Source organism: Acomys minous (assembly GCF_964271855.1).
Source record: "Acomys minous genome assembly, chromosome: 8".
NCBI lineage: Eukaryota > Metazoa > Chordata > Mammalia > Rodentia > Muridae > Acomys > Acomys minous.
This window is the reverse complement of record NC_140489.1, coordinates 111,275,633-111,301,669: the sequence shown is the minus strand read 5'-3', so window position 1 is coordinate 111,301,669 and position 26,037 is coordinate 111,275,633. Positions and strand designations below refer to the sequence as shown.

At 42.9% G+C, this 26,037-nt stretch overlaps 1 protein-coding gene across 1 annotated transcript in view; it reads right to left on the bottom strand.

The window, feature by feature from the left end:
- Positions 1 to 23,698, bottom strand: part of QPCT (glutaminyl-peptide cyclotransferase) — a 28,140-nt gene extending 4,442 nt beyond the window's left edge. The window contains exons 1-5 of the mRNA XM_084793639.1: positions 23,497 to 23,698; positions 17,047 to 17,193; positions 10,525 to 10,803; positions 3,135 to 3,311; positions 1,207 to 1,306 (exon numbers count right to left, since the gene is read on the bottom strand). Coding sequence (XP_084649765.1) covers positions 1,207 to 1,306; positions 3,135 to 3,311; positions 10,525 to 10,803; positions 17,047 to 17,193; positions 23,497 to 23,622 — 829 coding nt within the window. The 5' untranslated portion in view covers positions 23,623 to 23,698. The remainder of the gene's footprint in view (positions 1 to 1,206; positions 1,307 to 3,134; positions 3,312 to 10,524; positions 10,804 to 17,046; positions 17,194 to 23,496) is intronic.
- Between the last annotated feature and the right edge of the window lie 2,339 nt (positions 23,699 to 26,037).

Sequence of the window (26,037 nt, the reverse complement as noted above, 5' to 3'; positions counted from 1 at the left end):
CTGAGTTAAATTCCCAGCAACCACATGATGGCTCACAACCATCGATAAGGAGAGCTGGTGCCCACCAGTATCCTCTGGTGCAGAGAATACTGTATATGTAACAAATAAATCAAAAAAAAAAAGAGTTAGACGCTCAGCAGAATGATAGAGAGATTGAGAAGGAGAAAATAAGAGTCAAGGGTGTTGGGAAAACTCAGGTGCAGATGCTCGTAGATGCAGATGGTGTGTGGGGAATGCCTGCAGAGGACTGTGGGGCTAAAAAGTGGAATAGTCAGGCAGAGTAAGAGGAAGTACATCAACTGGCCACTCTGTGGGGGAAAAGACACCTACCGTGACCTACCGTGATCTATATTCTCAAGATGTAGTTCCAGTGGCTTCAGCATCACCTGAGAATGACTTAAAGATGCAAGTTCGCTGGTGCTGACTCAGGCTTAATGAATCAGAAATTCTGGGGTACAACCCAGTAATCCATGCCTCAGTATGAACTGTACAAAATGCTGAGAACCACTGACTGATATAACTCTTTGCTCTTGTTATCTGGTAGCATGTAACTCATGTTATACATAACCCATGTGTGGTTTGTCCAAGATGATAAGAGATCGTGAGATTATAAAACATGGAAATAAAACTCCCTGAGACAGCTGTTCATTTTTGTAACTGTTAAATTTCAAGGGTTAAAACTATACCAACTAGTAAGTAAGTGTAGTGAAATTTTACACTTACACTTACAACTAACACAAAAAAATAATATTCCTATTTATCAATGTTTATATTTCCTTAGCCATAAGGTAAATTTTTCCTATACAATTAATGATATAGTTAGATATGTAAATACCGTGAAGGAGGAAAGTACAATGAATTTTAATGGCAATAAGGTACAATTTATTGATGTGTGCATTTTAGAAAAGGAAATAAAGGGACCACATGGAGTCCTTGGGGGGAAAAAGACAAAGGAAGAAAATAGAATGCGACAAAATTGAGGTAGAAATGTAGTGTTTTGATGTTTGCATTTCAAAATAGACTAGGAAACTAATCTAGGCCTGCTAAAGAATTAGAAATAATAAACTGGTAGGGTAAGACAATGCCAGAGAGGCATGTTAGATATTTAAATAGCACATTTAAACTATCAATTTTGAATTTTAAGGTGTAGCACATGTGTCAGAAGGAAGAAACAACATGTTGCTCTTTAATAGCTGTGGTGCTTACCAATTGCTTGAAGTCTATTAAACCATCTGGTAGTCTTGGGAAAAAAATTGGGAAATGTTGGATTTGCAGCTCCAATTAAATCTAGTAAGACAAGCAGATCCTAAGGGAGAAGAAGATTGTTTTGTCAGTCACCCAGGCATGCTTCAGACCCATTGGTAGAGAAGAACGGTCAAAAGTAAATACATTTTAATAATCGAGAATCACACAGAGAACTATATAAGTGAACAAAGAGTTTAGTGACATTATTTGGTAATGACTTTAGAGAACATTTTAAAATCTTTCAATGTGAATAAACGACAGTGTATTATACACCAAATGAACATAGCCAAGAAAAATTAGAAAGGGAGATTCGATGCATATTTCATGGCTTGAAAAGGAATTCATTTGCTTTATGTTCACATGGGAGTTCGAACCTGTCTAATTTTCTATGCCATTATAATTAGGCATTTTAACTTTAGTCTGTAATGATAGAGGAACATGAGGGCAGAAGCTATGACTCATACAGCACATATGAAAAAAATTCCTTTAAAGGAAACTATATGCACCATGCTACAGGATCGCCATTTCTTTGTGTAGCAAACAAGGAGCTCGATCCAGCAACTCTCTAACATCTCCAGGTTACACCATTCCGTATTAAACCAATGTTTCTTAGCTTATTAGAGCCAAAATACACCAGCAAGCTTGTGGGCTCCCTGACCACCACCACCTAGATTAAACCCTCCCGATTTAAGTAAGTGAAATAATTTGTGGGTAACTACCTAGTGTGAAATCTGACGTACCGGGTAAACGTTCTCAGATTTCATGATTCCAAAGACATAGTGTACATGAGTGATATATGCTTATCCACATATGCAATTAATATATATTTATTCATTTGGAAAAACGCTTGTTTGAAATATGAACATATTCAGTTGATTGGCTAAGTCTCTGCCTGAGAAAGAAATATTCCTTTCCATCACTGTGGATCATATATCTGGACTGATAAATAACTATTAATTCTCTATGCCTCTCCTCATTTCCCTGAACCCTTCTGAGCCACTTGGGCACAAGTGAATGAGTGAAATACTGACTACATGCCTTTTGTCTCCGTGCAAGCGGGCAATGTACCTGAGAAAGTCATGTTCACATAAGGAGCGTGAGGAACATCACATAAGGATGTTCACAAATGATGTTCACATCATTTGATTCAGAGGGTGCAGGCCAGTCAGTCACATGACAAACAGTGGGGATTCATGAACGCAGGGTGGCGGGTTTAGAGAGAATGTCAGAGATAAGTGGAGACCACTGGGAGGGACAAAGTCCCACGGGTAGCAGAAGGTTCTAAGCTGGGGTTGGTGAGGACTTGGTGACAGAGTGGAGATCAAGTGTGGGAAGAGTCACAGGAAGATGTGCACTGATGGGGCACTAGATGAGGATGGATGGAGGTTGGATGCTGCACCCACTTCCTAATAATAGCAGGATTTTGAGGCATCCTCAAGATGTCTCTACCCTTACATTATAAATACCACTTCGACCTACTATATCAAATTAAGCATCCACACTGCGGTCGCTATACTGCTTTAAACACGTGGGGACGTCGTCACTCTCTCCTTTTCATGCCTCCTCTGCTTGAAAAAGGTTTTTTTTTTCCTCTCTCTCTCCGTAGTACACAGTACGAGGGGGATGTGGTCTGGCTGAGCTACACTGAATCTAATAGCTCCTTAATCTGATTTTCACATCATTTTAATTAAGCTCAGCCAAACACGGCATCTAACACAGAGTCATTCTTCTTAGCTCTGGGATTCCTCAAAAATCCAGAGCTTGCCAGGGAATGTTCTACAATAAACACTGCTCTGAGGATTCCACTGCACTTTCAGGCCTTTACTTGGTCTTCGAAGCCTTTTCTCCGCAGGCAGAGGCTGAGCTACAGAGCCAAGGTCATTACTAACCATGCCGTCCAGTTGGTTGGTGCCTCTCGATCCAGGAGGGTGAGGGCTCGATGCCATCTTCTGGGCTAAGTGCCGAGACCCATACAGAGAATCTTGGGGAGACCAGTGGAGAAAAGCCTCTTCGCCATCAAAGAAAATGAGCCGGAGTGAGAGATCTCTCTTGGGCCCAGAGGCATCCTGGTAAAGAGAACAATTTGAAAAACAAAACCAAACCAATGGAAACTCTCACTCCCGGACTATATTATAAAGCACTTAGTGAAGACATATTGACCTGAGATTGTCTTCAAAGACATCTGTGAACATTATATCTTCAAGATGGGTTCATGACGATCATCAGTAGGAAAAATAAAAAAAAAGAGCAAGATGCTCCAGTCAATTAAAAAATCGCATTCTTTCCTAGTAACTGGGCAAAAAGACAGATGTTCCGTAAGAAGAAGATGTCCAAGCAAGGGAAGATATGCCAGAGGTTACTTCACAGTAGTTACACTGCAAACATCATCACACCATGCCAATCCCGCTCCTCCTCAACTGAAATGCCTTACATTTGCTTCCTCCCTGCCAAGCTGTTAGACTTAGGATGCTGTGGGGAACACTGTGTCACGCCAGGGTTCCCCCTCCATGGGATGTGTTGCCTCTCCTGGGCTGTACCTCTTGGGAGTGTCCCTTGACTACCTGTTCAAGCACTGGGCCTTTCCACAGGGCCACCACCTCCACTGCTCTCCCCAGAGGTTGACTAAGGCTGCTGCAAAACCTGAACTGCAGCTCCATTGTTCCTTCCTCCTAATCCCATTTCATCCCTCTCCCTGCTGCCGCTGTTGATACAAGGCCACTCCCTACTCGCTGACCTGAATGCTTGTCAGATGATGTTCCACCTTGTTTCCTGGGAACCTAACCTCAAACAACTGGGTACCTTCTCGCCTTACTGACGTCTGCAATTTGTTATTGAGACTCTAGGTTCAAGAGTCTTCCCTCGGAATGATGTAGGGGCACAGACAGAATTATTTAAGAGTTAGGAGAGATAAAACAGATAGATAAGCATCATATGGAATACGCAAGAGGCTCAAGTGTGAAACACGCATGCACTGAAGATTCGGGGAAATGAGAAATGGAGTCTGTGGGCATCAATCCAGGCTTTGTGAGAGAGACAGTATTTGAGAAACTAAAAAGGTATAGTTTTTATTTTTTTATTTGGTCTGCCTATAACTCTTTTGTACAGATCAGTCCTTTGGGTATTCAAATCCCCAGGTCCTTCATCTTCACCAGAATCCCGAAGGCCACTTAACCTCACCTCTTCACAGTTAACACTCTTCTAATGACCCTATTTGCTCCATGTCTGGTCAAATTCTTGGTCTGTTCCTTTGCCCCTCTCTTCTTAGTCACACTTTCACAGGACAAATAGCAATAGCATGGAGTAGCATTCTCCACCTAGTCTGTGACTACTCTCAAGATGCCAAACCTGACTAGAAGAAATAAACAACCACACCGTTTTGCTAGCTTGGCATCCATGACCACAAATTTCTATTTGTGTTAACCGGAAGCCATACTGTATTTTCTCGGTTCATCCATTCTGGTTCACCACACTGAATATTTCACACTCTTCCTTTCCCTAATCTGCAGTTCCTCAAAGTCACCCATCCTTGCTCCCGAGTGATGGCCTTGATTTCCTCTTGCCAGCCTCATTAGATGCCAATCTCTCTATGTATGCACTAAATTCCATCTCCTCTTGTCTGCTCAAGGGCATTGCTTTAGCAAACACCTTTTCTCCTACATCAGGTTTTCTATCTCTACTGAATATTTCTATAGACTTGCAATCTCCACTGATTGTTGACCTTTTTTCCTATTCACAGAAAATCTCACTGGAAAAAGTTCTATATTTGCACTGTGCCTAAGTCTTATTCTTGCACTCCATATTTTTTGTAAAAAAAAAAAAAAAAAAAAAATTCTGGGTGTTGAACCAAGGGCTCCAAGCATGTAAGGCAAAGAACTCTACCAAGTGAAACATGTCGCCCCCCCTCTCAGGCTTTCTATGAGTTCTGTTCCTAAGCCTACCCCTTTCAGCTTCATCTCCTCTATCTACTGAAACTGACCTTGTCAAGAACACCTATGACCTATACATTGCTAAAGGCAAAGGCCAACCCTCGGTCTTCAGCGTCCTTCACTTACTGACGGCATCCAGCATAACTGGTGCTTCTCCAGCTTCCCTAATCACATGTCTGCCTTCTTCATTTGCTTAATTTTCTTTCTGCCTGATACATCCCCCACAGTCCTGAGAGCCAGTTGGTTTTATTCTGTACGGATGTGCTCTTCCCAGAGCCCTCTAGAGCCTTTGCCCTTTACTTGTTCCAGCCTGTGCTGGCTGTTCACTTGCCCCGATCTCTGGTCACCTTTCACCTCCATCCACCCTGTGGCCTCTCTCTTCTTCTCCAGTAACTAGAACCTCAGGACTTTATCGTCTGTGGTTTCCTGAAGTTTTCCCCTTACTTTTGCTGGAGCAAATTTAGACGAGACTTCTAAAGTGGAACAGTGCATGAGAGTGCAGATTGCTGATATTTTACACATGTAAAAAAAAGTCTTCATTCTGTGGTTTCATGTGGCAATAGATTTTTTATTTAAAATATTTAAGGCACAACCCCGTTATTTTCTAGCTTCCAAGATTTCTATTGGGAAGTCCAGTGTCATATTCACTCTTACTACTTTTTAAATGACCTGGAATGATCCCACAAAAGAACTCATCATCATTTCGTTTTGTTTTGTTTTCTCGTTTCTAGAAAAGATATTTCATCTACTCCAGAATCCTATGCTCTTAGTGCCTTTCTCAAAAATAGTATTTTTAATTTCAGTTTTTCAAGAGCTCTTCGCTATGATGCAATTACTCTGTTATTGAACACTCTGTTTTGTTTCATGAATATAAATTCTTTTGTCTCTAAGGATTTTTTAAATAGTGTCAAGCTATCTTCTGCCCCTTGCACTATTCTATTTCCTCCAATTTCGTATTTCAATTTGCATAATTAGTTTTCCTTGCTTTCTTCCACAGCTGAAACTGTTCTCCAGTATCTGGCCACACCTGGTGTTCATTTGTATTGAAGAACAAGGTACTAAAATGTTCACTGGAGACACAAATTGGTTGGCTCTACTGCAGTCACTCCAGAGCAATCTGGTGTCTATTCAGTGTTCTCATTTAAGATTGCCAAATGTCTCCCTTGGCATCCTCTTCTGTGGCATCCGCATCCTCTGGAGACAGACCCTCCAGCCCTCGGTCTGCTGCTGGCTTTCTGGTGCTAGAAATCGAAGAAAGCCTAAAGACCTCACTGTTCAGCATGTTATTCACCTAAACTCCCTGATCTCCCGAGGGCTCCTCATCACTGCCCTCCTTTATAGCTTGTCCTCCCAAGACCAAAGTATCCTTGGTTTAATTTCTTTAGAACGTTTCTGAGAGCCAGTGAGATACTCGCTTCCCTGCCTGGCGTTGATTTGAAATCTATACATCCGTGTGTTCCTTATACTCTCTGTGCCACACACCACACACCCACCTCACTTCCACCTTCCTAAGCGCTCCCTGTCTCTAACTACCTACCCTTTAGGATTTTGTCAAGAGACTGTGTGGAACATTCTGGAGCTTTTCCATTTCACCAGGAAATGTGGCTTCTCTCTTTCCACGATGCTATGGCATCCATTTCTTGTCTCCATGTTGGCATTTCCCACTAGCACATGTCCCCTAGTTTCTTCAAGGATAGAATTTCCCTGGTTGCTTTAGAGTGATACTAGATAAAAGAGAAAGCAAGGTTTTGAACAGTGTGGGAAGGAGTGTAAACTTTGTCACAGGTGAAAGCAGTCTTGGTGGGCTTTGCCCTTGGACAAACCACAGATACTCCCTGATATTAACTTTGAGATAGACTGGGTGAAGCCATCCTGGGCCTGGAGTTCAGGAAGCAGATCTGGGGACTCCATCTGGACTATTGTGTTTCTAATCGACCCTCAATGGGAGAGGGAGACCGCCCCTTGAATGTAGGAGACAGGCAGGCCGAGAGGAGAGAGAGGAGCAGCAGGTGGAGACCGGGCTTGAGAGCACTTGGATCAGAAAAGAGGATCAGCAAACAAGCCGGACCAGCGCTCAGACCAGAGACACCTAGGGACCCATCCAGTGGAATGGATACTGTTAGGTTCACTCTTTTTTCCCTTTAACCTCTTTTTTCTCTTGTGTAAGCTAGCTGGGTTGTATAATAAAGGTTAATTGTTAAGAAACCGAGCCAACAGAACAGTTTGTTTCTTTGTGGATTGTTTTGTTTTGCTTTTGAGAGGGGATCTCATGTTATAGCCCTGTCTGTCCTGGCACTCCAGTGTAAACTAGTGTAGCCTTGACTACCTCCCAAATACTGAGATTAAATAATGTGAGCCCCCACACCCAGTAAAAAAAAAAGATTTTATCATCTGAAAAGTAAAGAACTTTGTAGGCTAAGCATTTAAATTGTCTTAGTATTGCTTTTTAATTAGACCGCAAGAAAGAGAGCTCGTTAGACTTTGAATCTCTGATTACTCCCAATAATATTAAGCATAAATGCTCTTGAAGGTTTAATAAGCATTACATAGTTAAGTATATTTTCTCATCAGAAAATATACAAGCCTAAGCTTCTAGTCGTAAACAAAAGAGAGCTGTTACTGTCCCCAAGTAAAACAACATAACCATGAACCAAGAGGACAGAATCAGGCTGTAAGGTACCAGAAGCATTCTGTTCATGCCCAAAGCAGACGCCTTCTGGCCATGCCCAGGTCAGAGATCTTCTGTCCACTTCCTTCAGGCTTAAGAGCTCATGAGTCTCACTGGAAGGCCAGCAGCCAGGTGACAGCAAACAGTAGTCCTCACTCATCCCATTCTGTCAGCATCGGTTCGCTTGGACAGGACTAGAGCCTTGTGGATACTGATCCTAAGCTCCATGAGGCAAGAAGCTCTTTTTGTTTCTTTTTAGAGTTGGCAGAAAAATAACCATGGTCTTCAGTTTCTACTAATTTAGGATGATACCTAGACATGTGGAGGATCTTTGTGGCCTGGTATTTTAGTGGTTTTCTTTTCAGTAATCGGATTGAACCCAAGGCCTCCTACATGTAAGTAAAGTTCTACAGCCTCAGCCCTATATTACTTTTTTATTTTAGGACCGTGACTAAACAAGTTGCTCAAGAGGGCCTTGACCTTTCTGTGGCCTAATCGAGCCTTGAACCTGCAATCCCCCCTTAGCCTTCTGAGTAGCTGGGATTGCAGGTGTGTCCCACCAACTTGGCTTTGATGGTTTGGGTGGTAATATTACATAGGTTCTGCTATTGTAGGATACAGAGCATCAAATTTCCATCGTGTTTCCTAATCTAAGGCTCTGCAATTTAGCTACTACCTCAGTAGTAAAATATAATAAATACCCCCCAAATCAGTGGCTTGAAACAATTATGCATGATCCTGGGTACAGGACACAAGTGGATCGTCCAAGGATGAGGACACCCTTCTTGAGTTTAGCCAGAGCAGCTCAGTGTTTCCCTGTTGTCAGTGAGGTTGGCTCCAGTCCACATGTCTCTTTTCCTCCTGCTGGGACTAGCAGGCCCCTCTCATGGTGATGACAAAGACAGGGATGGCGAGCATATGCCCGCCTCATGTCACATCCCTACCATCTCACTTTCCAAGACAAATAAATAAGAAGTCCACAGTCAAAGGACATAAGAGTATAACCCACTACAGTGGGAGGATACAGCAAAGTGACAAGGTACAAGATGTCAACATGTGATTGCTATGTGTTACTGGAGATAGGTGAGGAAGGCTGCAGAGAGTCAGAACACTTATCCAAACCACTTCCCGCCACCTCCCTCACAACTCACGGTAGCTAAAGAACTTATATCCCTCAAATTCAGTTAAAACATACCTGAAAATAAATCTGATACAGTTTGCATTCAACATTAGCCCGGTCTAAAAATTGTTAGCATCACCACTTACCGCTAGTAGAAAAAGGTAATTTAGAAAAAGCATACATTGACATCAATAATGTAGAGAATTCCCATTCAATAATTCAGTTCTATTTCTTTTTTTTTTACGCTTATTGGCATTATTTTTGTAATTATTATGTCTTTTGTGGGGCCCTAGCCCACCTGGTGCTTAATATGTAGTCCAGGATGGCCTCCAAATGATGGCTATCCATCCTCTTGCCTCGGCCTTACAGAGCTGGGACCACAGGACCATCGTTCCACATCACCCACTTTAGCTCTCTCCATTTCTCATACCCAAGGCAGATGTGTGCCGTGCAGAAAGAAGGCAAGTGGGTCACAGAGAAAAAAAATGTTTGCGACAAGCAGAAATATGCCTTTAAGTCTCACCTCATCTATTCCATGTCTTTCTGCTAGAAACATAAGTATAAAACACTAAATGGCATGTCTGCTTACAAATTCCCTCAGGAATGGTTACCAGTTCAAAGCAGGGCAGGGCCTGGGACAAAGGCCTTATAGAAGGCCCAGGAAAAAAAATGTGAAAAAGATATTAAGAGGCTATAAACAATCCTTGCTTTCTTCAAGTTCAGCATATCCAGCAAAAACAGAACCAAATATCTCTATTACTTCCATTACAAGATAAACCTTTTATTTCTTTCCTCTCATTGTATCAAAAGCTGAAGCCCAGGGTAGGGGGCAAGCACTCTTTGCCTGTGAAGAAGGTTTTTGTGTTTGCTTTGTCATGTTTACTTGGTTATGGGCAGTAGTTTGAGCATCTAGTTTAGCACTCTCCCCCGCAAATACACCCTGAACACAGAGGCTGAAATCAAATCTGAGAATCAAGCATTCTGAGTCCCAGGCAGAACAAAAGCTCTGCTATGCTGCGTAAAATGAAGCCCTGGTTCGCAGCTACAACAACAACACGTTTCTACCATGTGCTTTTCATGAAGGTTATGTCTGAATTATCCCCAGTCCTCCCCCAACTCCAGAGCCTCCCTCTCTCCCAGCCGAAGGTTGCGATGTTTCACGGCTGTGTAAACAAGAAGAAATAAGCACTTCTCACTATAAAACAAAATAGATATACTTAAGCCAGCACCAGCTTTCCTCTTATTCCATTATTTGCAAAGAAATGTTGTGCTCATTTTAACATATATTCAAATCTGAGATACCAGCTGTTGGTGAACGAACATACTATCATCTATCTGTGAATTATTGCCCATGATAGACACTTCAAATCATGTGATCTTCCAAGTAATACTCCTTCAGTTTCATATTTTTTTAACAAATTATTTTAAAACGCACACCGAAAGTTTGATTTCCAGATGACCTCCCCGCTCTAAGGATTCTAGATTTCATGGAGTTGTTACTGACTGGTCTTTTTTGGTTTTGGTTTTGTTTTAATCCTAGGAGTCAACAAAAAGAAAGCAGATACCTTCAAGGTCTGGAGTTTCTTGTCTAAGGCACGAGCAAGTTCCAGCATCATTGCGCACGGCACGGCTGAGTCAGTGGCTCCCACGAACACTCTGCTGTCCCATTGAGGGAAATACTTGGAGTCGTAGTGGCAGGCGAGGACCAAGTGCCGTTTGGCTTCTGGGTTAAGGGTGCAGATGATATTGGAGAAGGACCGGTACCCATAAGGTGTCTTACTCAAGAAGGTGTCGACTTCCACAACCCACTCAGCCTGAAGTCTCTGAATTCGCTGCATGATGTGCTGATCAAAACAAATGATTTTCATTGGTTAGCTGTGTCTCTAAAACTCTATATGATGTTTTCTTTCGTTGTTGGAAACAAAGTCTCACCCTGTAGCCCAGGCTGGACTGGAAAATAGGGATCCGGTCAGGCCCTAAGCTAGCATTGAATTTATGTTAATTCCTCATCATCATCATCTTCATTCCAAGCACTGGGATTAATGGCACACATGCTTGCCTGCTTACTGATTGTTACAGCATCACTACTAGTTGTTATTTTAATCAACAGCAATTTATAATTGAAAGAAGAGGCTAATCTCCCTCACTCCTAACCTTTTGCCTACTTATCCATCCCATTCAGTTGTTAATATTTACCAGCACTAGCAATCTGATATGGATCTTTCTGCACACTCCTCTTTGATTGCACCAACCTCACCAGCATACAAGCACACGTATTTGAGAGAGGGGTGTGGGATTTTTATAGAAAAGGTGGCCTACTTTATATAATATTTCCCCCTTGTTTTGTCCACTTAATAATCTGTCATGGACACATCCAGTCAGGGGACATATCCAGCTCAGTACTCCTAAAGACCACTTTTGACATTTGTAAGATGCTGAGGTGGTCTGTTTGAGAAATTAAGCATATCCTATCTATAAGCTTCCACTTTAAGCTCTGTGGATGGGTGTGTGCATATGCTGACCACACAGAATGTGCTCCACGCTCTGCAAATGCCTCCTGTGTAGTGAACACTAGTGGAAGATACTAGCACCTCCCTGCTGATGGTTATAGAAAAGGTTCCCATAGCAACAGATGAATGGGGGTATGGTCAGGCTATACCTACAGTGAGAATCAATAAGCAACTCAGATCGAAGCTTGCTTTCCGTATCCCAGGTAGGTCCAGACCTGTAGCCCAGAGGAATCTCTCAGCACCGCCTCGTTGCCACTGTGGGCCTTCTCGGCAGCACAGTGACAGAGGCCGGAAGCAGGAAGCAGAAAAGGACCACCCTGCCAGCAACTGAAAGTGTCTTCCTTAAGAGTCTAAAAACTATGGCATGAGAAGTTACGAATGAGCTCATTGCTGTTTCATTTTGCTTTTTCCCTAGCCTCATTCTTCCTTGGACTTGTTTCTTTCACTGTATTTCTTTATTCCCCTCCGGTATCATTTTCATCTTTGTAAGATGCCTCATTAAAAACACTTTTAAACCTCAAACGACAAATTAGCCTTTATAAGAATGACAGTTTGTCCCACAGTTAACATCTAGAAAGGAGGGACCTTGAGAAAAGGAACAAATAACTCACAATAGCTGGAAGTAAATGTGAGGGGTGTTTTCTCCCATAGAAATAGAGGATTTTCTATTCCGGCCAAGTCTTGTGTGGCCTACAGCACATTGATGTAACATGACACAGAGGCAAATTCTGACTTTGGACAAACTATAGCAGGAAGCTTCCAAGGAGAAGGGAACGTAGACAAGAGGGGGTGGAGGCTCTGTGACACACCATCGGTCTTAAAAAAAGCTGAATACACAGGCCAATCCCTTTGGCTTGTACACTTGGCCGACTTTAACCTAAACAGCACATGGCATGCCTTACCTTCCTTTTTGGCTAATACTTGACGTGATATCTCTTTCAGTTCATCAAAAGAAACATTTAAAGCCTTTTCACAGCCAGCTTTCGGATCTCTTTTATTTTGTTGTTCCCCACAATCCCTATACTGTGCTTTGTTCACAGTTGGGAATAGGACTTGAATGTAACAGTAAGTGTGGGGCAGTAACGAGAGCATTTAAAATCACACAAGATAGATCGTTATCTGTCTCACTAGAGAGAACTCTTGAAGATGAGTTTCCTGAAGAAGATAAAAATGCGTTATCCTTAGGCTTTAACTCCAGAACATCTGGTGTCCAGATGACAAACCGCTCCAGAGAACGTCTTCTTAACACTGATGGTAGGCTGAGCAACGAACTGGGATTTAAAAGAATCTGTGAAAGGTTATCTGTTAACATTGTTCAGAAGCCTAGCCAGAACCTCACTTCTCAACTCAATGTCCCCACCCTTGGCCGTGGTTTCTTACATCTATATGTACACTGACCTCCAAGAAAGAAAATCAACAAGAGCCCCAAAGAGCTGTCCCTGAAGTAACCTTTTTGTGTGCAAAATAAACACTTTTTAAAAAAATCTTAGTAACTAGGATGAAATTAGGACACCAATACCCATGGTGGTTTTGGTTTTCAGATTTATTTAGTCTCCAAGTCTCTCCCAGAAGTCTCTGAAGGAAGTTTCCCCAAGCGACTGCTTTTATCACACTATTCCTAAAGTCTAAAGAGCATTTCATGCTTGAATCAGAGGGATCAAAGTCTGAGCCCTCTAGGAATGATGAGGGGCCAGGAGGTGAGGAGACTATTATTTAGTGTTCTGATTCTGGGTGAGGCAATAGAGGAAGTTATTCTAGGATAACATTAATGAATGGTCCTAGGTCTAATGTAATTAGATTTATATTCTAATTTTGAGTATCTGAGAAATTGTGACATCATCAGTAGACCAGAACTGTTGTGAGGAATTAGATTTGCCAGGACTTGCACTAAGTCTACAAACATCCTATTGTTGAGGTTCAGACTTTGCCACAGTGAACTTCCAGAGAACTGTTTTCTAGACTCTTCCCTGCACAAGGCTCTAGGAATCTGAGCTGAAGCTACTCCATTGTTATGCACCACAAATTAACCAATATACATGCATTGCATTACAATTCAGCCTTGGCTTTCCACACTCACTGGGCATCTAGTTTGTCTATTAGAAAAAGGTCTTGAGATACAGGCAGTCCAGATGAGACTTGATAGGCTGAGGTCAGATGTTAGGGGAGGAGGGCTCCCTTTTCTGAGGAATAGGGGAGGAAGGGAGAGGTTATGAGGGAGGGAGGGTGGAATCGGGAGATGACCAGGGAAGGGGCTACAATCGAGATGTAAAGTGAGTAAATTAAAAATAAAAAAGTAAAAAGGAAGGAAGGAAGGAAGAAAAGGATCTTGAGCCAGGTGATTGTGCAAATCTTTAATCCCAGCACTCTGGGAAGAGAGAGAGAGAGAGAGAGAGAGAGAGAGAGAGAGAGAGAGAGAGAGAGAGAGAGAGAGAAAAGGATCTTGACCCTCATGAGAATTTACTATACTACCCTTGTGATTTCAATTTATTTGTTTTATAAACAAGTTATATCTTTTCTGTAACAAGTTATATCTTTAAATTTTAAAAAATTGCAATAATTCAATAGTCAGTTTGAGGTTCATGGATCAAAGATCATAAATGCAAGTTTTAAGATACAACTCTCCAAAATACTTTATCCCCAAAAGAACTCATAGCAAAGTGTATCTTTACTGTGACTACAAGAGCTAACCCACAAACTGACTTTGTATCAAGGCCTCAGGACTCTGAGGTCTGAGAATCCTCTTCAGTCATAACCCTGTGCTCTCTGAACTACAGAACAGCTGACCTAGCTCCCAAGAGACTAGGAGGAGCGATGTTTGCTTGAATCTGGCTCTGAGTGAAAGGCTCTGATCCTACTCAACTTAAGATCCTTAGCACGGTCCCATCATAATAATTGTCTCTTTTCCATTCAAATACAGAAGTCTTTTGTCTTCCACAACTTTGGGAAGGTCACTAAAAACTGATGACACTGATTTTCTTATTAAAAATAATAAAAACCTAACATCTTAAGTAAAATTTCACTTTTATTATTTGTTTAACTGAGTATTTGGAAATTTCACATCATGCACCCTGATGGTGTCATCTTCCTGCCCCTCAGTCTTCCTCCATCCCCAAAAAAGGAAAAAGCAAGTCTATTGTATGTTGTTCATATACTCACTGGGGCATGGTCAAATTCCTAGTAGACATTCCCCCAAGGAAGGATGAATCTTTCTCTACTTGTATCCCTGCCATCAACTGAGGAGAGCCTGTAGTAGCTGGGGAGGGGCAGGGATAGCTCTCCTGGGAAGGGTGGCCTTAAATAAAAGTTTTAACATGAAAATCTTGTTACCTACTGCTACATCAGTCAAGTCAGCCACATACAGGCAGTCCTGCCTAGTGCCCAACACATTCTAAAATACTGTCAATAAATTTCCCCTTTGTTTCTTCCATGTCAAGATAGTTGTAGACTCAGTGAAATGCTTAGATACTTATTTTTGAACGTTCTCTTTACTTTTTATTTTGTTCATGCATGTGTCTATATGTGGGTGTGTGCATGTGAGGCCAGAGGTGTTGGGTCTCCCTAGAGTTGAAGTTATAAGCAATTGTGAGCCACTGGATGTGGGTGCTAGGAACCATACTCTGGCCCTCTGCAAGAAGAGTATGTTCTCTTTGGTTTTTTTGTTTTGTTTTGTTTTTGTTTTTCAAGACAAAGTTTCTCGGTGTAGCTTTGGCTGCCCTGAAGAGTATGTTCTCTCAATTGCTGAGCTCTCTCCAGCCCCTGGATGTATGTCTTTTAAATCATAATAATACCAATGTATACTATGTATACTGTGTATTCCATAGAAGACAAAGTTTCACCAATGCTCACTGTGTTTATGGGCTTCTAGAGTCCATAAAGAAGTAACCTAAGCCTCAAGTATACATACATGTATCTGAGTACAGATGACCCTCTGAGCCAATAATGTGAGAAAAAAGGAAAAACTAAGTCAGGTGAGTATCATAGACTTTGATTGTTTCCTGGTGAGGATCTGGGGGCCTTTTAAGGAAATTCTTAGGACAGGAAGCCTCGAGAAGACTATAAGCTAGCTGCTGAGTACCTCACTCTCCAGTGTGCTGTGGGAAGACCCAGAGCTGATGTTACTGGGGCTTGTTTATCACTGATCTGATTTTCCCCCCTGACCTCCTGTGATAGAAAACCAAGAAGATCTGAGTTCAAATTGCTAATACACATGTAACTGAGAATAAGTTGATTCAGATACCTAGTTTTTAAACAAGTACATCGGGGTAGGACTGTAGCATTGTTGTGAAAACTGAATGAGCTATTAAGTGCTCTTTGAAAGTGGGCCATCATCAATCCAGGCGTGGTAGTTCACACCTGCAGTCCTACATCCCAGGAGAGTGAGACAAAAGAATTATCTCAAGTTTAAGGCCAGCTTGGGCTACACAGTAGGTTCTAGGCCAGCCTGACTCTGTGTGTGTGTGTGTGTGTGTGTGTGTGTGTGTGTGTGTGTGTGTGTGTAAGTTTTTTTAAAAGGAAAGGAGAAAAGAACAGAAGTTGGCCCTTATCATCATCATCATCATCATCCCCCAATGTTCCTGAAGGCTAAAAGAACTAAGTTTGTTCAGCTCTTATCTGAGGAGCTGCTCAAATGGGAAGCAGGAGGCTAAAAAGGCAACCAACACATCTGTCAAGGCTACACTTGGCAGGGCAGAAGCTACCCAGTAGAAAAGGAAGAGCTACAAGCTGGGGAGATAAAGCATGCAGGTCTCTCTATGGGCAGCAATAGTTGCCAAGGTTTTTTTTGTTTTTTTTTGTTTTGTTTTGTTTTGTTTTTTGTCTAAGAAGTTGAACAAGTAAATGTTTAGTAAGAGGCTTTGAGAGGCCAGTCCCATTCTTTCCCAAGCTGTCCCCAAATGAGATTAGTTTGAAAAGGCAGACATAGAGAGGTAGGATTTCATGCTGCTCAGGCAGATTGACACTACAAAGAGAGATTCAAGATCTATCCCAGCATCTAGCTGTGCTACCTTCTACAGCAGTGCTATTTAAGTGGCTGTTAAATCAGTGAGCCTAGAAATCAGTCTTGTGGGTCACGATGAGCGTTTCCTTCAATTCACAAATGAGATTTTACAATATCCAACTAAATTACAGGTAATAACAATGAGTAGTCCCCACCCACCCAAAAAAAAACTTTGTTGCACCTAAATATGTTGTTAACCCTCCATGTCTGTAAAATACACAGCATGTCATTAGTGTGAGCCAAAGTAAATGTTTGAGAAGCTCAGCTACGGACAGAAGCTAGCTAAGCAAACATTATATAGAGCTGTTGAAGTCTGGGTAGTTTGGATTCTAGGGTCCACAAAGTTAGTAAGCTCGGTGTGTGTTACTGAAGTGACCAACCCTCTATTATTGCTGCTGCAGCCAAGACAGTGGTTTCACACATAAACTGATTTGTTCAGAACAGACATTCACTCTCAGGCTTGCGGCGTTTTGGGTTACCTCTGATAGTGAGTAATGAGATGAGGTGTCCGGGTATTACACGACTCAGAACCTTAGCCGTCATCTTTTGAAAGCTTTTAGGTGTGTGGGCTGTGTTCTCACCTGGCGAGCAGAGTAGCTTCCGGCCGATCCTGGGTACCGTTCTATCAGCAGTGGCCTCAAGTCGTTCTGCCACATTTCGGAAATACTGGTGCCTTCTGCAACTTGCCGAAGAGATGAGGAATTCAGATGTGCCGGTTGGTGGTGGTTCTATGAGTAAATAAAAGTGCTTAGCTCTCACTGCATGTGCTTAAGACTGAACATGGTACATTTGTGGTTAGTCCCTTTAAAACCTCAAAATGACGGAATACGGTTGATGTCATATGAGGTAAAGCAGTCAACTGTAAAATGGGCCCCTTGACTTCTCTGACTTGGGTAGCTTTTTTAAAAAAAACAAAATTGACAGTATTTTTCGACCCGTGTAACTTAAAATGGTTTTTCTGGGTAATTGCATTGTAAAAGTAAGGTTTAAAATTAACAGTATGGGTTGGTGAGATGGCTCAATAGATAAGCATTTGCCAACCAGCCTTGGTGAGCTGTCTGTCTCTGGGACCCACATGGCGGAGGGAGAAAGCTGACTCCAGCAAGTTGTCATACTCTGACCTCCATACATACACCACGGTATACATGCACACACACACACACACACACACACACACACACACACACACAGATATATATATATATATATATATATATATATATATATATATATATATATTTGTAACCAACACTTGGGAGGCAGAAACATGAAGATCACAACTTCAAGGCCAGCCTGGACTACACAGAGGAAGACTATTTCAAAACACCAACATAACAACAACAAAAAAATAACAATTATGAGACTATTATCCAAAGAAAGTTTAATACTTAAAAAGCTGCAGACAGCAAAGACACACACTGCTAGTATGAGCATTTTATGAAAGGCGGTGAGGTATTCTGAACTGCCAGTCAGAGAAGCCAGAGGCAAGACTTCTAGCTGCCATCTATGAACTCTGTGACATCAGTCAGTTCTTACTTTCCCACTCCCTGGGCAGGGGGCAGTGGCATGGGATGGGGACATCGTAAACAGATTTGTTCTAGATATATACTATATCCAGTAGAGGAAGCCACTAGCCACACATGAATAATACGACTAGAAATGTAGCTGGAAATTTAAGATGTGTTTTAAGTGTAATATCTATATCAGGTTGCGGGGTTGGGTTTTTTTTTTTTTTTTTTTTTTTTTGCTTTTGTTTTTGTTTTTGAGACAGTGTCTCACTGTGTATCCTCAGATGATCTGGACTTTGTTATGTAGACTAGGCTGTCCTCCAACCACCAAACTCTGGGATTAAAGGTGTGCACCACCACATCTGGCAAACATACCACTTTTTAAGACATTTTAATTTTAAAGATTATGTTGTTTATATTTTACTGAGTGTGTACTGAAATAATTTTTAATATGCTATAGGTAAAATAGTTTCTAACATTAATTTTACCTTTTTCCTTTTAATGTAGTTACTAGAACACTTTTTAAACCCTTAGTAGCTGATAGTAAGTGCAGGAGACAGACCTATGGATGACCCCAAATACAGACCCATCCGCCCTTCAACTTTCTGGGCTAAGCCACAAAAATGGTTAATTTTATAAGTGCACTTCAATAAAGACTGCCTTCCCCCATTCTTTCTGGGACCTGCAGATGAATCTGCAAACTCACAGGAATAGTAAACTTCCTAGTTGCTGAAGAACACTGAAAGCAAAACAACTATGGTCAACTTTGCAAGCCCCTTGAGTCCCAAAAAGCCAGTGAGGAAAAGCATGCAGCACACATGCAACTAAAGCAGCAGTTCTCAACCTGTGGGTCATGACCCCTCTACTGGGGTGGTGGTGACAAACAACCTTTTCACAGGCGTCACCTAAGACCATATCCATGTCAGGTATTTATATTACGATTCGTAGCAGTAGCAAATTTACAGTTTTGAAGTAGCAACAAAGGTAATTTTATGGGGTGTGGTGGAACCATATGAAGGGGGTCACAGCATTGGGACGGCTGCGAACCCCTGAACTAAAGGACTTGTACTCTCTGAACTCACTAACCACAAAAACTTGCTTTGAAACAAGAACGAGTACGAAGACAAAAGTGAGAAGAAAGGACAGGCTCAGAGGACACTCGCTGAGCCCAGCACAATGCTGAAGTTGGATTTGGAGGTGCACACCCATGACCCCAGCACTCGAGGAGCCAGAGACAGGAGAATCCCTCCAAATTGGAAGCCAGCCTGATCTATACAGTGAGTTCCAGCCCTGTGACGGGGCGGCATAGCAACACTCTGGCCCAAAACAAAACAGCACAAAGCCCGATGGCAAATGTAAACTCCAAGCTTAGTGTGGGTGGATTTCAATTGGAGGTGCATCTGCAGCTTCTGTTGCTGCCAGCATTCTCAGAGGAGCAAGCTCGGTGACAGCCCCGGCCTTGTCTTTCCATCCAGGCAGAAAGGACAATGAAGTCTGCTCTAGGTGACAAGAATCTGTCAGCTAAAACTAACCTGTGAACCAGATATCCTGAAGCATCTCCTGTCTAATCACATGGGCTCGGGCCAGAGGCGTTTTGTTACATAATTTGGAAAGGTGGCCTAGCCGGCAGAGGCGGTGGAAATTCCAAAACACTGAACGTAAAAGAGATTATTATGGGCATACAGCCAGTTCAAGGGTCTATCTTTTATGAACACTCTAGACAGTCCTCAGACTAAACTTCTGCTACCTGCAGTTTCCATTCAGCTAACACTGAAATGTTGTGTGTAGGAGCCAAAGACAATGTGTGTGTGTGTGTGTGTGTGTGTGTGTGTGTGTGTACATGGGGGTGGCAATAAAAACACCCAGAAGATTAAGAGAAACTATCTGAAGAATGAGATTTGTGGGCAATGTTTGTTTGTTTGTGTGTGTGTTTGTTTAGGACATATTATTTTGTGCTTTTGAAGTTTTTTAGAATGAGTACATGTTACATTCACACTAGGACATGGCAAAGCTGCACCATCTACCTCATTGGAGCTAACATTCCTTTTAAAACATAGGAAGCTTTTCAATAGCAAGCACTTCTCATGTGAAGGAAAATTGATTTAAAGAGATTGTTATTTATTTAGGGTTTTGTTGTTGTTGTTGTTGTTTTGGTTTTTTGTTTTGTTTTTGTTTTGAGATAGCATTTCTTTGTATAGCTCTTGCTGTCCTGGAACTCACTCTGTAGACCAGGCTGGCCTTGAACTCACAAAGATCCACCTGTATCTGCCTCCTGAGTGCTGGGATTAAAGGTAGGTGCCACTTGCACCTGGCGAGATTTTCTTTTTTTGTAACTAAACCAAAATAATGAGTCTGTAGCAAAGAACCAAAGCTGAGGATTGTGGGAAGGGTGGGATTCAGGAACAATCATTTTTATAGGCTCAATTATCTTAACAAATATATTTTATTACGAACTTATTAACCAAGAGTATCTCACTTATAACCGACTAACCTAAACAATAGGAAAAGAAGATTAAAGAATACAATAATGAAACCATAAAGATATCAGTTCTGAGGAACAATTCTGCTGGCGTAGTCAGCAGGATTTCTTCTGCTGGAACCTGGAGCGACCAGAACCTGGAACCTCAGCAGGAGCCTGGAGCCCAGAAGCCTTCAGTTGAGCGGCTCTCTCTAGGAGCGTCTCGAAGTGGAGCGATGAACAGCCAAAACTATCCCAAGTCTCCAAAGGCCCCACCTCCTATTTTTGGCTCACATTTATATCTCCTCACATTTTGTTCAAGGATGTTTTTCATCTGGTTAACAACCAATCTCCCACACACGGTGGTTTGACTTCTAAGGGGATAAACATCACCTGCTCTCTCACAAGTCTTTTTGTCATCCCCAACTTGTGATCTAAACAACAACAACAACAAAAAATGTTTATCTCTTCTTCACACTCTAGGTATAGATCAACTTTCAGCATAATGATAACTTGAAAAGTGGAGGGGGAGCGGTCAAGAACCAGGAGTCTAGGGGTTAGGGAAGAAAAGATGTCCCAAACAAGCTCTGTGATTCATGATGCCACTTAGGGTCTATCTTGGCCCAGGAAGATGGTTAGGGTTAGGGTGAGCATTAGAGCTAGGATTTAAAAAGCTCTTCCTCTGTCCTTCAAACAACACATACACACATGAACTATCTAGACACTGTTCCTCGGTCCTTAGTCAGCCAATACTTATTGACCTTAAAAGAGAAAATTTAAAACAACAACAAACCAAAGAAGATCAGAGTGTCAAGCCAAATTCTAGAGCCTTGGCTCACTTCCTTAAAAAATCCTACTTTCCAGTCTGTAAATGGAGATAATCACATTCTTTGGGGGAGGGGGAAGGGACCACGGGGTGGGAGGGGGGAGCTGTGACATTCAAGTGGGGTGCTTTTGTATATCTGCCAACTGGTACCTTCAGGTCCATACCCTTTAACATACATGCATACGCAGGCCCAGTGGGGAATGTAATCCTTTCTAATGTTTCTAGGCTTCAAATCATCACATCTTAGTTCTACACACAGCTGTAAACCAGGGGTTGAGCTGCTTTTGCGCGTTAGATACCACTAAACAAGACACACCTCTGTTTCCCCACCGAGGCAGTGGATTTCAAAACCAGGAAGCTTTCCTCAGCACACGTCTCTGGTTAGCACACCAGTGCGCCAAGAGCACACCTCATCTGATTAAAACAGTCAAACGTCATTTTTAAAAAAAAAGGCAGGAAGGTGCGTATTTTAGCATGGACTGATTCATCTGCCAGGCAGCAAAGCGGAGCTGGTTGCCCGGAAGACTTACGGAGACCTTTAGAACCAGAAGTTCAAGAGGAGCTATTATCTGAGGACTGTCATGGCTGAACTGTCACTCTCTTGTGCCATTTGAGAGTGTTTGCTTTCCCCGTGAAACAGTCATTAGAAGCTTCTAGGAGAAAATGGAAACTCATATTTCAAAAGACATTTCTCAAGGGTCAAATTCACACATTACTTTAAGACATTTTAAGAATATGGTCCACAGAATCGACTGACCAGGACTCAGGTGGGTTCACAGAGCTCAGGGAGCCCTCGTGGGTCCGACCAAGGTCCTCTGCGGCTATGTTACGGTTATGTAGCTCAGTGTTCCTGTAGGGACTCCTAACAGTGGGAGCAGGGGCTGTCTCTGACTCTCTTGCCTGCTTTCGGGACCCTTTTCCTTTTACTGGGTTGGCTCGTCCAGCCCTGCTGTGAGAATATGTCCCTGGTCTTATTGTAGCATGTTCCTCCATATTTGGTGGATGTCCCTGGAAGGCCTGCTCTTTTCTGAGAAAAGCTGAAGGGAGAGGAGGTTGACTGAGGCGGGGGAGGTGGGTTGGGGGAGGAAGGAGAAACTGAAGTAAGGAAGAATAAATGTAAAAGAAAAAAAAATCTATAAAAAAGGATCACAGAATGTTCTCCCACCTAGAAATACCCCCGTCCACTACACGTCCCCACAGGCAGGCCCTGAGTGTAGCTGAGCTCCCGACAATATATTCCACCCATTTAAATATGTCTTAAAGACACATTTGGCCTGGTGCCACGTTCTGGTTTTAATATCCCCCTTCCCAGTGCTTGACCTCCCAGGTACACCAAAAGGAGTGCTGAAGTGAATTTTGCTCAGGGTCCTAGGCAGCACTTCCGGGCATCTGTGGGAAGGCAGCTTACTCATTGCGGTTGCGGAGTGATTGAAGCTGTGAGACTTCCTCACTCACACTCACACTGACATACAGAAATGCTGAAAGCGTTTAAAACAGCCACTTAGCGATGTCGTCTAAAGTTTATATCCCCAGACCGATGCTTCTCTTAGTTTCTTTAAAGGCATTGCCATTTTAATCGGAAACCATCAACATTTGCACAGCCCTTAGCAATTTCATGATTTCACAACTGTTGCACAAGAAAAGGAAGTAATTGTGAATCTATTTTCCCCACATAGAGCGACTTGGCAAATCATTTTTATTCTATATTCCTTAAATGAGATTTCCACAACTGAATTCATTTATCTGACAACAGCATGTGCCTCTTTTGGGTTTAAATACCTAACAAGATGTTGGCGCTGAGTCCACAAGGAAACTCTATCCCGGTGGAGCATCTTTGAACGCAGTAGTTGGGGATCCGCGGACACACCCCTGGATGCGCAGTCTAGACACCGAGGCGCGGAGATCGCTGGCCTCGCGAGTGGGCAAAGGAACCCCTATGCCCCTGCTCTTGCACAGCTAGCGAGACACACTTCCTGTGTCTATCAGCACCCCCATCAGAGCTCAGCCAAAGGGAGGCGGTGACATCACCCAGCCCCCAGGCGTCTCCAGCGCAGCCCCGAAACCAGCCCTGGCGCCCAGGCTTAGGAGAGCCCTGGCTCCCCAGGTGCTGGGTGACTACTTTGAGCCTGGACAGGGGGACAGAATCCCTGACCCACCTCCAGAAGAAGGTGGCCCGAGTCCCAGGTCCTGACACCATCCAAGAACCATCAGGGTACAGCATGCAGCAGCGACCCCTCACCTTCTCTTGCCTCCAGGCAGTGGTGACGGGACTCAGAGTCCCAGCTGTCAGGGACAGGACGGTCGCCAGCAGCAGCAGCAGCAGGTGGAGGATGCCCAGGACGCGCTGGTCTTCTCCGCCTGCCATCTCTGCAAGAGTGTGTGGGCGCGGATTGCCCAGGCCGCCGACGGGCACGAGCCCGGGAACGCGCGTCGGTCGCCTTCCCCCTTCTCCACCCCTGGGTCGACTGTGCCCGCCTCCCCATTGCCTCGCGTGGCCTCCCGCTGCACAGCGGCGCAAGCAGAAGCCAGCAGCCCTCCTTCTCCTGAAGGCAGCAAGCCAGGGGACGGGGCTGCCCTGGGTGACAAGAGATTCGAGCTTCGGAATCTAAGGAACAAAAAGGCCACTTCCTTGTCTTGGAGAGAGTGAAAGGAAGGAAGGAAGGAAGAGCATGGAAAAGACTTTCAGTGATTTCCCCAGCACTATAAAAGGGAGTAATAGACAGGAAAGGGGTTTAACAGGCCCTTGGTGCTGTAAGTGGTTTTCTGCACCTATTCATGGATGAGACTGGACAGAGTCAATATTTGTGCAGTGTGCTCTGTACCAGGCACTGTGCCAACTTCTAGGTGCTCCCATTTAATCTGCCAACCCCATTTGACACTTGTGGAAACTGACCCCTCACTGGAAGAAGCCTGGACTGGAAGCCCCTAGGGAAAGTGTTTCTTGTAAAACAGTGGTTCTCAACCTTTTTAATGCTGCGACCCTTTAATACAGTTCCTTATGTTGTGGTGACCCCAACCATAAAACTATTTTCATTGTTACTTTGTAACTGTAATTTTGCTGCCATTATGATTCGTAATGTAAATATCTGATATTCAGCATGGTCTTAGGCAAGCCCTGTGAAAATAACTTTTTTTTTAATTTTTTATTTTTTTTTTAGTTTTTTTAATACATTTTTATTAATTTATACATATTACATCTCAGTTGTTAGCCCATCCCATGTATCCTCCCATTCCTCCCTTCCTCCCACTTCCCCCCTACTCCCCTCCCCTCCCCTAAGTCTCCCACAGATTGAGAACCACTTCCTTAGAGGCTGCGATTTTTATCTTGTGTCTCTTTTCTCTCAAGTAGTTACCTCTCCTTTAAGAGACTGACCACCGTATTCCCAAATTGACAAGTAAGGTTGAAATAATTACTAAAATATATGAGATTTAACTGTGCCCCCCCCCCGAAGGTAGTTATTTCTAATTCCTGTCTCCAAAAGGAAAAGCCCAAGTCAAATTTTAGGTGGCCCCTTACTTTCACTGGGCATTCAACTAACCATAAATCAAAAAAAAAAAAAAAAATAGGAGTTTTTATCTCTACGTGATCAGCCCCCTCCCATATTCCTTAAAGAATACAATATTTATTTGCAAGGCATTAACTTTTGTAACCAAACCATGGATAATTTAAGGTCTACGGGAGGATTTCATCTTATATGTAAATGGTATACCATTTATACAAATGGGATAAGGGATTGCACACCTGTGGATTATGATATTGAGAGGGTAATACTAGAAACAATTTTCTGCAGACACCGGAGGGGGTGATTTTTTTCATCATAAATCATTATTCTCCAGACAAGCCTATCTTTAAAACAAAAACAGACAAACAAACTGGCTGGATATGGGGTCACAGTGTAAAGCACATGTGTTCAGTCCCACAAAACACGGAAGGAGAAGGGTTGCAACCAAGGCTGCAGGGCGGTCTAGTGGGAGGGTACTGTGAGCCTTGGCTTCAGTTCTCAGCACTGCAGAAAACGAAAGTGGAGGGTGGGGTGTGTATGTTTCTGGCCTAAAGTGTGATGGTGGTTTCTTCATCCTCAGTCAAGATAAGACTTCCTTCAGTCCCAAGTCGGCTTCCAGCTGCACAGAATTCCTAGAAAAATCAGAACAAAGACACACAGAAAATTTCTTAAGGTCCAAAGTTAATGGTAAGGAAATCTTTCAAAAGGGTGCGCGCGCACACACACACACACACACACACACACACACACACACACACACACACACACACCTTCCGAAGCTTGGCTTTGGAATATTAAGAAGCGCTAGGAACACTGTCCTGGCCCCATCTGGAGCTGCAACGGAAAAGAGAATGGAGATGGTTTTGCTAGTCCACGAGACTTCTGTAAACCTATTCAGGTCTCAGGTTTGTGTGGCAGTTAAAGTATCCAGGCCTAACGTTAGGTGTATGCCTTGGGACATCCAGGGACGGTTCTCATAATCAGACCACGTTAGGGGTTTCTTTTGGTTCAGTATTCAGAACAAAGCACCACCAGCAGTTCCTAGTATTCTTTCTCTCTGCAGGTAAGGGAACCTTGAAATAAGTGGGTTTCCTGAATGGTTAAGGAGCAAGGAGCCTATCTTGCTTGCCTTATTTATTGCTTTTTTATGATTTCACAATATAACTCCTTTGAGAGAAAGAGAGGAGGCAGGAACACCAAGGCTATATGGGGAAAAAATGGTGAAACACAATCGCATGCTAAGTAAAAGCCACTCAATGAAACTGTGGAACTGCTCA